We start from the raw sequence: 16,340 nt of genomic DNA, 5'->3' as shown, positions 1-16,340 counted from the left end.
ATGCTTTTATCACCCTCTAATCTTACTGACCAACCTGAACTAAATTCCACATACAACTTATGTCTTCAGTTTCCCTGACACTACTCAATATTATTGATAACAATACTGAAACATAGCTGTAATTTGTTCACAAAAATACAGAAATAAAATAAAAATTAGTTTAGTCCATCTTTACACTGGTTACTGGTCAATATGCTCAATTCAAGAAGAACCTTTGTTTTTATTTAATGAATTAAAAATTGTAGAGAACTGTGAGGTGTTTTTCAGTTAAGGCTCTATCAATTCTCAAGTTACATCCCTAAAGAAACTTTAGGTTTCTTTTCAACATTTTTATAAGGATAATAGTCTTTCATAATGTTGGAAGAATTCAAATACTCAACAATAAACTATGTAAACAAAAATATGTATACAGTTCTGGTTAAAAGGGAAAAACTTCAATTATCGGTTCTTTTTATTGTTTTCTTACATTTTACTTTTTTTAAATTGTATCAATTTTCTTAAATTGAACCATACTGATAAGGCAGATATAATTCAGACCCCCATAAGCAACAACAAAATCCTCAATCATAGTTAATATCCTTAATATGCTTCAAAAGCTACTTTACAAATACCTTTATTTCTATCAAATAATTGTTATTCTCAAAAAACTGTGACTCCAATGAATTACAGGGCAATTCAGAAATAGATAATGAAAAATTTAAAAGGAGGGGCTTTAGAGTTATGTAAACTTGCATTCAAATCCTGACTCCAATTAAAAGCTAAATGGTATCTCTAAACCTTAGTTTTTTTCCTTAGTAAATGAAGACAGCCATATTATCTTCATCCAAATGGTTACTAAGACAGATAATGCCCACTAATAACAATTCTCCTTCTCTTCCTTACTAAGAGATCCTCAATTTTATTTTTGGCACAGACTCAGCTACAGGACTATAATTTCCAGCTTTCTTTGAAGCTAGATTGGGCAATGAAATGTACACCCAATCACAGAGGTAGAATTTCCATTTAAAAAAAAGTCCTAATTGCGTTAAGAAGTGTGCTTTTGGGCTGGGGATGTGGCTCAAGCGGTAGCGCGCTCGCCTGGCATGCGTGCGGCCCGGGTTCGATCCTCAGCACCACATACAAACAAAGATGTTGTGTCCGCCGAAAACTAAAAAATAAATATTAAAAAATAAAAAATTAAAAAAAAAAAAGAAGTGTTTTTTTTTTTTTTTTTTTTTTGCCTTCCTCCCCAGGGAACATCATGCATCTTAGAACACCAAGATATCTCGAAAATGGAAGCCATGCACTAAGGTTGTGATACAGAAAGCTGAAGGCCCCTGGATTCCTGAAAACTACAAACCCATATTATAATCGAGGCTTCTTGATTATAAGAAATAAATTTCTATCATGTTTCTATTATATAGTTAAGCTTAATATCCGAAAATAATAAATATCATTTTAAAGAATAATACATGTAAGGTTTTTCCACAAACTAGTACACACTGCAAGTAATCAAAATAGATTTTTTTCATCCAAACAACATCTTCCACAACAAATCAATAATGCTTTTACTTTTCCTTTGAAGTTGTCAAGTTTATTATATTCAATAAACTTGCTCTATCTTTAGAAAATTAAACATTGCTAAGCTGGGCACACCTGTAATCCCAGCAACTAGGGAGGCTGAGGCAGGAGGGCAAAAAGTTGCCTCAGCAACTCAGTGAGACTATCTCAAAAAATAAAAAGGATGTAGCTCAGTGATTGAAAAACAATCTCCAGTACTGAAAAACAAACAAAATTAACTATTGCTGGATGACCAGTTGGTTATCGCAGAGTCATTTAATGAAAAGTCTTTAAGAAAACAGCTACGTGAATACGTTAAATAATCTCTTTATACTATCTGAACTTCTTTCACACTTCGCATAAACTATTAACAGATGGGGGAACATGAATGATTCACAGTTATCAGTCACTTTCTCTATTACCAATCTTACAAAAAACCCACAGCACACATTCTCCTGAAAAATGAACAAGATGGGCAACCACACCTTCTCTTCATACCCATAAAATGTTGAGCCTTGGACTGGGGTTGTGGCTCAGTGGTAGAATGCTTGCCTAGCATGTGCGAGGCCCTGAGTTTGATCCTCAGCACCACATAAAAATAAATAAATAAAATAAAGGTATTGTGTCCAACTAAAACTAAAAAATAAGTATTTTTTTAAAAATGTTTTAGCCTTTTTTCTTTTAAATCCCATTCATTAAACAAACTGTATCTCTGGAAAGTCAATTTAGAATATGATAAATCTCTTTTCTTTCTAGACATCTATCCCAAGACAAAGTGTAAGACCTTGAAACCATCTTTGGTATCCTGAATATTATTAGATAGTATGCCCTTACCAATCCTGGATAAGGTTTCTAAATCTTCATGGAGAGAGGCTTAAGTGTTCCCTTAAAACGAGTCCCTTCTCTGCTTCCAATATCCTTTTTAAAAAAAAACATATATATATATTTTTTTTATTTATTTATTTTAGATAGATGGATACAACACAATGCCTTTATTTTTATGTGGTGCTGAGAATCGAACCCATGTCCCGCTCATACTAGGCAAGCACTTTACCGCTGAGCCACAATCCCAGCCCCTTCCAATATCCTTTTAATGGCAAACTACCAGAAACGGAGAGAAAAAGGGAAACACTGTACTATTTATATCTGATATTTGGTATAAAACTGACTGCTTGTACATCTTCAGTTTTGTTTTGTTCTGTTGCAGTGCTAGGAATCAAACCCAGGGCCAAGAACTCTTATCACTAAGCTACATCCTTAGCCCTTCTCTAGGTTAACAATGAGAGACTGGGGTAAAAAAGCCCTATTAGGGCTGGGGATGTGGCTCAAGCGGTAGCGTGCTCGCCTGGCATGCGTGTGGCCCGGGTTCGATCCTCAGCACCACATACAAACAAAGATGTTGTGTCCGCAGAAAAAACTAAAAAAAAAATATTAAAATTCTCTCTCTCTCTCTCTCTCTCTCAAACAAAAACAAAAACAAAAAAGAAAGAAAAAGCCCTATTAGCCAGGTGCAGTAGCACACACCTGTAATCCCAGCAGCTTGGAAGGATGAGGCAAGAGGACTGCTAATTCAAAGCTAGCCTCAGCAACTTAAGGAGTCTCTAAACACCCTAGAAAGACCTTGTCTCTTTTTTTGTTTGTTGGCTGTTGTTGTTGTTGTTTTTTAAAGGCTGGGAATGTGGATCAGTGGATAAGCACACCTCAGTTCAATCCCTGGTACCAAAAATTAAATAAACTTAAATGTTAGGTATACAACTCTAGTTATAGCCACTTGATTATAGCTTTAAAAAAAAAAAAACTTTTTTGTAATGGAAAATGGACAGAATGCCTTTATTTGTTTGTTTTTATGTGGTGCTCAGGATTGAATGAAGTGCCTCACACAGCTAGGCAAGTACTCTGCCACTGAGCTATAGCCCCAGTCCCTGATTACAGCTCTTAAGAGAAATTCCTGTTGCCACTTTTTAAGATTGTTCTTATTGCAAAAACTAAAAAATAGAGCATCAGATTAAAACCTTCATCGGAAATTTTGGTTCATTTCCATTACCAATATACAAACTTAAGCATAGACATGTCTAGAGCATGTATGCAAGAATTTTTTGGTAAGTACTGGGGCTGCAGCTCAGCGGTAAAGCACTTGCCTAGCGTTCAATCCTCAGACCCACATAAAATTAATTAATTAATTAATTAAATGTATCGTGTTCATTTACAACAAAAAATATTTTCAAAAAATTATTTGGAGAAGGCTGGGGATGTGGCTCATGGTAGAGTACTTGCCTAGCAAGCATAAGATTCTAGGTTCGAATGCCAATCCAACAAAACAAAACAAAACAAAAAATTAATGAAAAGAAGAAATAGTGGCAGAGGAATGTGTCCTAAAAGCTCTGCTTTAACATTGACTGTTTTCCTGATATATAATTGGTTCAAAGATGACCATCAGAATCAGGGTGGTCCAATCAATAATGTTTCTTCTAGGAACTTGAAATTAAAAACGAATTAAACAGAAAGACTAAAAGTCATTGGCATATAACTGTTTTCTGACAGGATAGGCTGATATCTTTTGCTGAGTACACTGGAGGAAATTTGTTTTTTTACCTCCACTCTAAATTCTATAGAATACCAAATTTACATCAAAGTGTTTCTTCTAGATAAACTAGCTAATCTACTTTGTTGCCAGCAACAATAATTAAATCCACTGAAGATAAGAATTAGTTAACTATCGATATCAAATAACAAAAAATTAAGACTAACTTAAAAAAATGTAAACATTCAAAATATTAGCAAATTCCAAAAAGAAACAAGGTACTCATAGATTCTTCTGGTAGATGAAAACTTAAAAAAAAAAAAAGGAAAGGAAAGGTACATTCCGCTGAAGAATTCTAATTGACAAAAGTTACACTCCATAAACAAACACAAACACATCCTTTAATGATTTATCAATTCTATTCTTAGAATTTATCCTACAGAAACACCTTAACAAATATACAAAGACATGTAGAGGAAAACTTACCCAGTATTGTTTATAATAATGAAAAACTGAAAATAATTTACATATGTATAAAAGAGGAAGCTGGTTGAATTACAATATAGCCAAAGAATAAAATATTAAGTGGCCATTTAAAAGAATGCAAAAGGATTATATCCATTGACACACAAAGATTTCTATGCAGTTGAAAGAAAAAGGCAAGAATGGCATTCATACGATTCCTGCACATATAAAAAAATTCCCATATACTATATGTGTGTGTATGCCCGCACGTGTGTGTGTGTGTATATATACATATATATTCATAGAAAAAAGTCTGGAAAGATATATATTAAACTCTTAAAGCCAGTTATCTTTAGCGAATGGTAATGACAAAGGTTTTTACTTTCTACTTTATTGATTTCTATACTATAAGTTGAATGTATTACTTTTATAATCATACAAAGAATTCTTTAAAATACTATAGCACAAAGATTCTAAAGAGAACATTGAAAGATGCTGTAAAAAAAGTAGAAACCTTTAAAATAATAAATATACTTTTCTATATAATTCACACTAGCACATAGTGTTATTATACTTCAACACATAAATAACTTGAGAGTAAAATATTTCTTGGAAAATAAAATGCAAGACTCTTATTATTCAAATTAATCTGCTAAAAGTACTGAAAGGATGTGATGAGATCTAGATTAAATATAACTGGTTCATCACATAAATTAGCACTAACCACTCTAATGCTAAATGCTTTGTCTAGACTTTCATCTGTCTAAAGATTTTTTTTTTCAAATGGTACTTACAGTTCTCTACAATTTCATCAAAAACTGCACCACTTTTCTGTTCAAACTGAAAAAGCAAAAAAGGAAAGAGAAAAGTAACGTTATTCTCATAATCTTTTTTTTTTTTTTTTTTTTTTTGGTGCTGGGGATTGAACCCAGGGCCAGCTCAGCTATTATCCCCAGCCCTCACATTTCATTCATACTTCTTTGTATCCTTCCCTATTCCCCAAGGAGCTCTAATTTTCAAGCCAAATTATGCAAATGAGCAACATAAACAAAAACATTTCCAAATGGAGTAAAATAAAATTTAGGATGAACAAAAACAGTTCTTCAAACCAAACCCAAGAAATACATTACATTCCCTATCTTATTAATCACTCTTAAAATAAATCACACAAGAGGATGATCATATATATCTATAATAATAATAATAAGCATAGTTAACACTTAAGAACTTACTAACTCTTAAGGAGAACTACGTAAAAACTTATCAAAACTAAACAGGGGCTGGGGTTGTCGTTCAGTGGTAGAGCGCTTGCCTCGCCAACATGAGGCACTGGGTTCGATACTCAGTACTACATAAAAATAACAACTAAAGGTAGTTGTGTCCACCTATAACTAAAAAATATATATTAAAAAAACCTTAACAGAACAATTGGCAATGACAATTTCTGTTCTTAGGCTAAAGGCAGAAATTTGTTGTTCTTAAAATGAAAGTGAATCATATTACAGGGAAGTAGAGTCAAGTCTGAGGAAATTCTAGACCTTAAAAACAGACACAGAGGGAAAAGAAATTATAACATAGGTAATTCTACCAAGGAATTAAAGAAAGTAGTATGCTCCACCCTGAGTCTTTAAAGGACTCCTTACTTAAAGAAATCTTAGCATTCCAGACTCCTGAACACAAGAACATCACTTCTTGATAAACCTTGCCCAGAGTTGGCCACTCCATTCAAGACAGAAACAGAATTACTGAACTACCTACATAACTGCAAAGAAAATATAGTAGGTATAGATAAACAGTACCTGATATTAATAATATGAGCACAAAATAAATAAACAATATTCCATGTTTCTAAAATAAATTAATTCCCGTGGAAGAGAAGGTTCAAAGTAAACAAACAGAAAACCACTCAAGAAGAAAACAGGTAATTTACAATAAAGAAACGTCTAAGAAATATGTTAAGTTAAATCTGAGAAAGAGGTTACACACAAAAAATAATAACATTAATTGCATGAGGTCATGAGAAAAAAAATATTTGGAAACAAGAAAATGACTGCCAAAATAAAAACTTTTGGGGTAAAATAATGGAAAAATTATTGATCAATTAAAAAAATACTGGGGCTGGGGATGTGGCTCAAGCGGTAGCGCGCTCGCCTGGCATGCGTGCGGCCCGGGTTCGATCCTCAGCACCACATACCAACAAAGATGTTATGTCCGCCGAGAACTAAAATAAATAAATAAATAAATAAATAAATAAATAAAATAAAATAAAAAAATACAAAAAACTAGAAACAATAATTTGAGTGATATGAAGATTAAACTATAGGTCTTACAGCAATCTCCAAGGTCCCCAAGGGGCTGATGTTGTAGCTCAGTGGTAGAGCACTTGCCTAGCATGTGTGAAACATTGGATTCAATCTTTTAACAACACATAAAAATAAATAAAATAAAGGTATTATGTCCATCAACACCTCTTAAATATATACACGCATGCACACACACGTATATATGGCACCCCAAAAGAAGGGAATAATGAAGAAGTAGAAGACACAAAACAAAACTTCTGTGAACTAAAAATATGAATATCTAAGATTCAATGAGCCCATCTGATACCAAAGATGTAATGGGAGAAGGAGGAAAAGATACATCCTGATCAAACTTCAGAATTCCAAAAGTAAGAGGAGTTTTTTTTTTAAATGCATAAACTAGCATGGGGGGAGGGGAGCACACACCATATTTTTTAAAAATGTTAACATGCTTTTTATAAAATATTGCCCAGAGGCAATTTACCTTATGTTCAACCAGTGAAATGACAATCTTGCACAATGCTATAAGGAAAAGAAATGGCACTGATAATAATACCAAGAGGAAGTATGTCTATAATTTATGAGTGATTTAAGGGATTTTGTGTGGGGCATAATCTTTTCCTCTGATGAGCTATTAAACCTAACTCCTAAGATCAGACTGTATCTCTTATCTAAGCCAGAACACAAACAATGAATAACTTCCATATTGTTCTAAAAAAGAAAAAAAATGTAATTTAGACCCTCTACAATTTCACATGGAAAATATTAAAATGAAAATGGGGAAAATAATTAAAATTACTCTGGATATAAGAAATAGCAACTGATCAATGCTCAGGAAATAAACCTAGACAGAAAGAATATCAGGTGTTGCCAGATATGATGGAACACACCTGCAAGCCCAGTGACTCAGCAGGCTAAGGCAGGAGATCATAAGTTTGAGGCCAGCTTCAGCAACCTAGTGAGCACTTCAGAAACTTAGTAAGACCCTGTCTCAAAAATAAAAAATAAAAAGGACTGGGAATGTAGCTCAGTGGAAAAGCACCCTATGGGTTCAATTCTCAGTATGAAAAAAAAAGGGGGAGGGAGGAAAGAATCAGGTGTTAAAACTTCAGAAAACTCTCTTTCAAAATGTCAAAGATTTCAGAATTAAAGTTCCTCCTCTACAGGCTCAAAATCAGACTCTTTGTTTTCCTGCCTCTCCTTCCCTCCTTATCTCTCAAAACAAAAGCAAAGACTAAAACATTGCCTCTTTTTTAAAAAATATTTTTTAGTTGTCAATTTATTTATTTATTTGCTTACGTATGTGAGGTGCTGAGAATCAAACCCAGTGCCTTGCACATGGTAGGCAGGCACTCTACCACTGAGTCACTACTCCAGCCCCAAAACATTGCCTCTTTCTTGATCACGAAACAATTTATAGGCCTGTTTACAAATAGACAAAATTATCTCCAGTCTCTTTTGCTGGAAATGGGTATACATTTGAAAACCCCAGGGAAAGAAACAGATTAGTGGCTGCCCAAGACTAGGGCAAGAGCATGAGGGAGAATCAGGAAACAATTTACTAATGGATATGTACAACTGTGAATACAGCAGTTCCCCCTTATCAGCAGAGGATACTTTTGAAGACCCTCAGTGGATGCCTAAAAATATGGATGGCGCTGAACCCTATATTAGTATACTTTTTCCTATATTTACATACCTATGATAAAGTTTAATTTATAATTAGGCACAGCAAGAGATCAACAACTATTAATAAAACACAACAACTGTAACTATAATAAATTATATGAATGTGGTCTCTTCTCATTTTATCTTATTGTACTATACACCCACCTTCTTGTGATAAAGAAAGATATACAATGTCCACTTGATGAGATGAAATGAGATAGATGAATGACGTAGGCACTATGACATGCCTACTCTGTCAGAGTTGGTTGAAAATAAACACTGATATCTGATAATCCAGACTGCTACCAAGTGACTAATGGGAAGGTAGTATTTACAGCATGGATACACTGGACAAAGGGATGATTCAAGTTCCAGGCAGGATGGAACAGGATGGACAATGATTTTATCACACAACTCAGAATGGGGCACAATTTAAAATTTATGGGGCTGGGGACGTGGCTCAACTGGTAGCGCGCTCGCCTGGCATGAGTGCGGCCCGGGTTCGATCCTCAGCACCACATACAAACAAAGATGTGTCTGCCGAAAACTAAAAAATAAATATTAAAAAAAAATTCTCTCTCTCTCTCTCTCTATCTATCTTTAAAAAAAGAAAATATGCCAGACTCACAAAGTCAAGGGTCTTATAGTTTCTATCTCATCAAAAATAGAAAGAAGAAAAAAAAATCTCATGAAAATAGATGGGACAACAATATAACAGAGGAAAGGGATCAAGGGAAGGGGGGAAAAAAGGGGAAAGGTACTGAGAATGAAATTGAACAGATTATGTTATGTGCATCTACAAATATATCATAATGAATTCTCGAGAACTGAACAATAAATATTAAAAAATTCTCTCTCTCTAAAAAAAAAAAAAATTATAAAATTTATGAGCCCAGTCAAGGATGCATGCCTGTAATCCCAGCAAATCCAGAAGCAGAGGATTACAAATTCAAGACTAGCCTGAGGAATTTAACAAGACCCTGTCTTACAATAAAAAGTAACAAGATCTGTGAATGTAATTCAGTGAATGCTCCTGAACTCAATCCCCATACTGCAAAAAAAAAAGTTTGTGTGTGGCGGGGAGCCGAAGGCATGATGGCATACCCTATAATCCCAGCAGCTCAGGAGGCTGAGACAGGAGGATCGCAAGTTCAAAGTCAGCCTTAGCAACTTAGCGAGGCATTAAGCAACTGTGTGAGACCCTGTCTCTAACTAAAATACAAAATAGGGATGTGGCTCAGTGGCTAGGTGCCCAGTTCAGTACCAGATGGGGAGAGGCAGGGGATAAGGAGCCTATGGAAACAAAAAAGAAAACTTATATACTGTTTATTTCTGGAATGTCCAATTTACCACAGTTGATTGTGGGTAACTAAAACTGCAGAATGGGAAAAAGAACAAAGTGAAACTTTGCCTGAGGGAAGACAACTTTATACTAAAAATTACTGCACTGTATATAAAATGACTGATTTTCACAGTATGTTGAATTACAAATGAAAATACTGTACAAATATATTGAGAAGTACACAACAATGAAGTTTAGGTATTAAAAACCTGAAAGACACTACCGAAACAATATTAAATACAGAAATGTTATATGCACATATACTAGTAATTTTAAAAGAGTGACTCTGAGGCAGGTATGATGGTACATGCAACTCTAGAAGGAAGATCACAAGTTCAAGCAAGATCATGTCTCAAAATTTAAAAATAAAAAAAAAATTAGTTTAAGATGGACACAATTTCCTTCCTTTCTTCCTTCTTCCCTCCCTCCCTCCCTTCCTTCCTTTCGTAGTGCTGATGATCAAACCCAGTGTCTTACAGGTGCAAGGCAAGTGCTCCACCACCAAGATACAAGCCCAGCCCTCAAAATAAAAATTAAAAAGGGCTGAGAATGTGGTTTAATGGTGAAGCACCCATGGGTTCAATCCTCAATACTAATAGTAAAACTCTTAAATTATATATAAACACATATGTGTACACATGTGTATGTGTGTTAAACAAATAATACATTTTTAATCCCTCAGGATTAAAAATGTACTATATAGTCACCTCATTTCAAAGAAAATCGCACATGTGATGGTACAGCATCAATTAAAGGACAGTCTAGTTTTGGATGGATTTTTAAATTTTGCTTTTAATTCAAATCTCCTGATGACCAATCAATTAACAATATACAAGCAAATAACACAAACATAACTCTCAAATATTGGGCAACATCCCAGAATATCTTCTTGGCCTGTATCTCACCAAGTGGGTAACAACAAACAACAAACAAACTCCCCTGTAGGGGGGAGAACCCTCTCCCCTGGGTGTCTAGGGGAGCTCCCCCCTACAGGTGGTGGCCCACACCTGTAATCTCAGAAGCTCAGGAAGCTAAGGCGGTGGATCACAAGTTAAAGGCCAACCTCAGCAACATAGCAAAGCCTTAAGCAACTTAGCAAGACCATGTCTTAAAAAATAAAAAGGGCTGCAAATGTGACTCAATAACTAAACACCCTTGGTTCAAACCCTATTACAAACAAAACAAAACAAAAAAACATGTAACACTCAGCTTCATAATGATACGATTGTTTTACTAAACTTAGGTTTGAGTGCTTCTTGATCATTCTGTATTTTAGATGCTTCCCCCCGCCCCCATGCTGGGGACTGAATCCAAGGCCTCACGCATGCTAAGCATACACTCTACCATGATGTAAACCCCAATCCTGTACAACTTATATATTTATAAATAAGAAATTAGATATAAGCGGTTCATAATTTAGCTTGAAAATCGAAGTCATACTACTCATCCTTCAAGTTTAAATAAAAAGATTTGATTGTACCTAAAGTTGAAGCTGGTTTTCTTGCTATAATAACTATTCTGTAGAGAGAACAGTTTTCTCAAAACTACAAAACCAAAAAAGAAAACAGAAATGTGGACCCTGATTCAATACAACAAATATCACTGAATTTTTAATCAGCAATAAAGTTTCATAGTTTCTGCTCATTAACTTCAAAACATGTAACTATTGCATGTTTGAGATTATTTTATATACATCATTAAGAGCAATCATTGCACATTAGTTAAGACCTTAGGCCAATCTTAAATTGCTTGATTTTAAATTTCAACTCTGGCCACTTAACAGCTATTTAACTAAAAGTTCATAAAATCTGGATATAAATACCTACTTCATAGGGCTGTTAGGATTAAATTTTAAAAAGTACAAAAAGGACTTAGCATGGTACTTATCAAATTGTAAATACATCCATGCGCAGTGGCAAACACCTGTAATCCCAGCAGCTCGGGAGGCTGAGACAGGAGAATATATATATGTATGTATAGATATATGTATTTGTGTGTGTGTGTGTGTATATATATTTGTGTGTCAGTGTGTGTGTGTATATATATATATGAATCACTCTTGTTACACTAATAAAAGACATATTTCCCTGCTTTAAAAATATTAAGAGTTCACTAAACATTTTGTTTATAAAAATGTACCCACTTTTAAAAATAAAAACATTCAACAAATGACAAGCAGTTCCCCATATTTCAAACTAAGCAATGGGGGGGCATAACACATTTTTACTTTCAAAACTTACACCAAAGACTGGAGGAGGATGTAATCTTTATATAGTGTGAATTGATAAACATATCACCTACACACACACCCCAGCCATCCCTCCAAAAAAGATCACGATTAGAAATATATTGGATTCTGGATCAACAATTCTTATTTTTAAAAAGTTAATTTTCTCTTCTACCCCTGACACAAACACTATGACACTTCATGGTGTTAAACTTAAGATCTAAAGGATGAGCAGAAATTAAAACAGGTGAACAGGTGGGAGGGGGTCAAGAAAGAACAGCAAATATAAAAATTGACAGCAGAACAAACTGAGAATTCAAAAGTAGAAAGCTTAGCAGGATGAAAATTGAGGGAATAAAGCAAGTAAAGCAATATAAAGCTGATGACAAAGTCATGCATCAAACACTTAAGTACATTCTTCCCAGACAGGTGGTCAGGCATCCCAGTTTTATACTACCATCTTCATTTTATCTGTCTGTCTGTCTGTCTGTCTATCTATCTATCTATCTATCTATCTATTTTATCTATTTGTCTATTTGTTATTACTACTGGGGATTGATCCAAGGGCACTTAAACACTGAGATACTCCCCAGTCTATTTTATTTTTTTATTTTGAGGCAGGGTCTCACTAAGTTGATTACGGTATCACTGGGATGCTGAAGCTGGCCTCAAACTTGTGATCCTCTACCTTAGACTCCTGAATGGCTGAGATTACAGGCATTGCCTACTAATTATTAATGTGCTCCCCTTCAACTCTCAATAAAATGTCTGTTTTGCTCACCCTAAGTATCAGTTGTATTTAGGTACTGGACTTTATCTAAGAAAAACCAATAAAGGAGAGAAGCAGCAAAATGGAAGATTTGAAAATGACTATTATGAACCAACGTCCTTTCTCCTATACAAAGTTCTAATCATACCAATCTTATATTATTTCCACTCTTCTGGAAAGACCTAATAAAATCTCACTGCTCTTTGAAAGTACTGCTGTTCAGTGAGAACTTTTCTGACCCTTTTATAAAAATCATTTCTCCTATGAGTCCTTGATTTATATTTCACTTAAGAGTCACTTGTGATAGTTAATTTATGCATGTATCAGTATCACTTTCTAGATAAATCTTTTTTTATCCTAGGATATCCACAGGCCCTAGCACACTGTATTTTGCATAATCTCTCTATATCTTTTAAAATAAATGACTGCCACAGCTTTGCATTTCTCAATATCTAAAATGCAAAACTCTAATTAAAAAAAGTTCTGTGATCAGAGCACAGGGAGAAACACACCTGTAATTTTGGTGATTTAGGGGGCTGCGGAGACAGGAAGATCCCAAGTTTGAAGCCTCAACAACTCAGTGAGACCCTGTCACAAAATTAAGGACAACTGGGTAGATGTAGCTCTCTGGGCTCAAACCCCAATACTGCGCCATGAAAGAGAGGAAAGAAAAAAGAAAGAAATTTCTATGATCAAGTAAATATGAAAACCAGAGATCTATGTTTTGGTGAGTAACAATGCATGTTGATTCATTAAATACTAAGACTTCTAAAATTAAAGAAACCTGCATTATTTTTTATCCAGCATTTTCCAAAAACATTTGGTTGTACCACACACTTTTGATGTCAGCATTTAAAGGTCTATAAGTTGTGTGCACTAGGTTTTTCATCATTGTGACCAAAAACCCAATGTGAACAACTTACAGGAAAAGTTTATTTGGGCTCACAGTTCAGAAGTTTAGTCCAGGGTTGGCGGTCTCCACTGCTTAGGGCCCAAGATGGGGCCAGGGGTGTGGCAGAACATAATGGTAGAATGGCTTGGCGAAGAACTTCTCAGGGCCAGGAACAAGGCAGGGAGGGGAAAGGGAGTGAGCCCTCAGGGACCCACCTTCTCAGCCACGCCCCACCTGCCTTCAGTTACCAAACTAAGATGGTTACTGTTATCATCTTATCATTTCACCTCTGGATATCCCTGCATTTACACAAGAGCTTCTGGAGGACTCCTCAAATCCAAACCATAACATAAACTCCTACACATTTTAATACCAAAAAAAAAAATCATTCTCAATATTTAATAACAATATAAAGTAATATGAGATTTTTAGTTCATTTTTGGAATTGGGGATATAGCTCAGTGGTAGAGCACTTGCCTGGCAAGATCAAGCTCTGGGTTCTACCACCAGCACCACAAAAACAATAATAAATAAATATAAAAGATAAAATGGTTTAGTTAATTTTTGTTAAATAATCATTCCATTTAACTATTTCTGGATATCACTAATATTGTAAAAGCAGGGCTTTTCCCACTTGAGAAGTTTAATAAGTACATAGAACATAAAATATTTAACATGTCAAAGAATATTTACCTCAAATAATCAGCCAAATCTAACAAAAATATTAAATGAAAACAGTAAATACTTTGGTTCCTACGACTCTTATTCTTCTAAACCTCTCTCCCTGCCACTTATCAATCTTTCCTAAAATATATAGATGTTATCAGAGTTGTTCTCAACTGAAAATTAATCCACTGAATTGGCAAGCAACGTTAAATATTTACCTTACCATCTAGTTATTATTAAAGTGGTACCATAATCATTAATTTACCTTGTTAAAAGTACTAGTCGATGCAAAAAATAAAAAGTAGTAATAATGAAAAGGAAACATTTATCAATATTTGCAGGTAACAATTCTCTGCTCAAAAAGTACAAGGTGGTAGACCGAAAAGTTATTAGGAATAAGAACACATTAGGGTGATTCTTTACAAAATACAACACTCAAAAAAGCATTTCTATGAAGAAGCAATAATTAGTTAAAATACAATGAAAAATGTAATTCATAAAAATAGCTAATAGCATTTAAAAACTTCAGGATGGGTAGGTCTATCAAGTACAAAGCCCTGGGCTAGATCGCCAGCATTGTGAAAAAATTTTTTTTAAAGTTCTGGAAATAAGCTTAAGAAATGTATAAAATTATAATGAAAATACTACAAAATTTTTCTCTGAGGGTAAATAGGTGATTCAACAAGTTCACAAAGGGAATATGAAGAGGTCAATCTCCTCACAAAATAAGAGTGCATGAGAGTGACTAAGAAACTAGACAAACTCTTATCACAGACATCTTAAAGAATAAAGGTAAAAAAATATTCAAGGGCTAGGGAATGTAGCTCAGTGGTAGAGCACTTACCAAGCATGTGCAAGGCCCTGTGTTCAGTCCCCAGTACTCCAAAAAAAAAAAGTATATAATTAAGAATTAAAATATGATCAGTAGGAATATTAATTATTAGTCATTATATGAAATAGTATATTAGTTCCTTTAAAAAAAAATTAAATATCCAACTACCATATGACTCAGCAATTCTGCCCGTAGGTATACATCCGAAGGATATAAAAATCAGTATGCAGAATAGATACATGTACTCATGTTCATTGCAGCACTACTCATAATCGCCTAGATACAGACTCAACCCAAGTAGTCATCAATGGATGGATGGATAAAGAAAATGTGATGTCTTCTCTGGGCCTCTCTCTCTCTCTTCTTCCCCTCTTTCACACACAACATTTTTTTAATGGAAATTATTATTTTTTTAAATACCTTTGTTTTATTTATTTATTTTTACATGGTGCTGAGGATCGAACCCAGGGCTTCTCACATGGTAGGCAAGCAGTCTGCCACTGAGCCACAACCCTAGCCCCACACACAACATTTTTCAACCTTTAAACAGAAGGAACTGTGGCTCGGCGGCCTAGCACATGCGAAGCCCTGGGTTCGATCTTTAGCACCACATAAAAATAAATTAATTAATTAAGGGTATTGTGTTCAACTACAACTAAAAAATAAAATTTTAAAAATTTTAAAGCAGGAGGATCACAAACTCAGGGACGGCCTGGAAAACCCTGTCTCAAAATAAAAAATACAAAGTGCTGTGGGCGAAACTCAGTGATAAGAGTGTCTCTGGGTTGGGGGGGTAGGGGGAGTCCTGTCATTTTCAATTACATGGAGGGACCTGGAGGGCATTAGATTAAAATGAGATATATGTAGAAGGGTTTTAAAAAAAAAAATCATACTCATAAAACAGATAGTAAAACAAAGACTGGGAGGTGAGAGAATTGAGGAAATGTTGGCAAAAGGACACCAAATTTCAATTAGGAGAAAATACACTGCAGTGAACCTAAGTAACAGCCATGTTGTATACTTGCAAATTGCTAAGTAGATAATAAGTGTTCTCACTACAAAAACATGGAATGTGAGGTAATGCCTATATGAATAGTTTGGACTTAAGTCATTTTC

At 34.6% G+C, this 16,340-nt stretch overlaps 1 protein-coding gene across 6 annotated transcripts in view; it reads right to left on the bottom strand.

Annotated features, from left to right (window-relative positions):
- The window catches only part of Zmym4 (zinc finger MYM-type containing 4), a 150,081-nt gene that overhangs the window by 81,509 nt on the left and 52,232 nt on the right, over positions 1 to 16,340 (bottom strand). For 5 of the 6 annotated variants that reach the window (XM_027937373.2, XM_071617667.1, XM_071617666.1 and 2 more), the window contains exon 2: positions 5,320 to 5,365. In XM_027937373.2, coding sequence (XP_027793174.2) covers positions 5,320 to 5,365 — 46 coding nt within the window. Of the gene's footprint in view, positions 1 to 5,319; positions 5,366 to 13,346; positions 13,422 to 16,340 lie in introns of those variants that run through there. The other variant, XM_071617663.1, reaches the window with a different exon arrangement.

Source organism: Marmota flaviventris, chromosome 10 (assembly GCF_047511675.1).
Source record: "Marmota flaviventris isolate mMarFla1 chromosome 10, mMarFla1.hap1, whole genome shotgun sequence".
Taxonomy (NCBI): domain Eukaryota; kingdom Metazoa; phylum Chordata; class Mammalia; order Rodentia; family Sciuridae; genus Marmota; species Marmota flaviventris.
The sequence above is the reverse complement of the archived record's forward strand: the minus strand, read 5'-3'. Positions and strand labels throughout refer to the sequence as shown.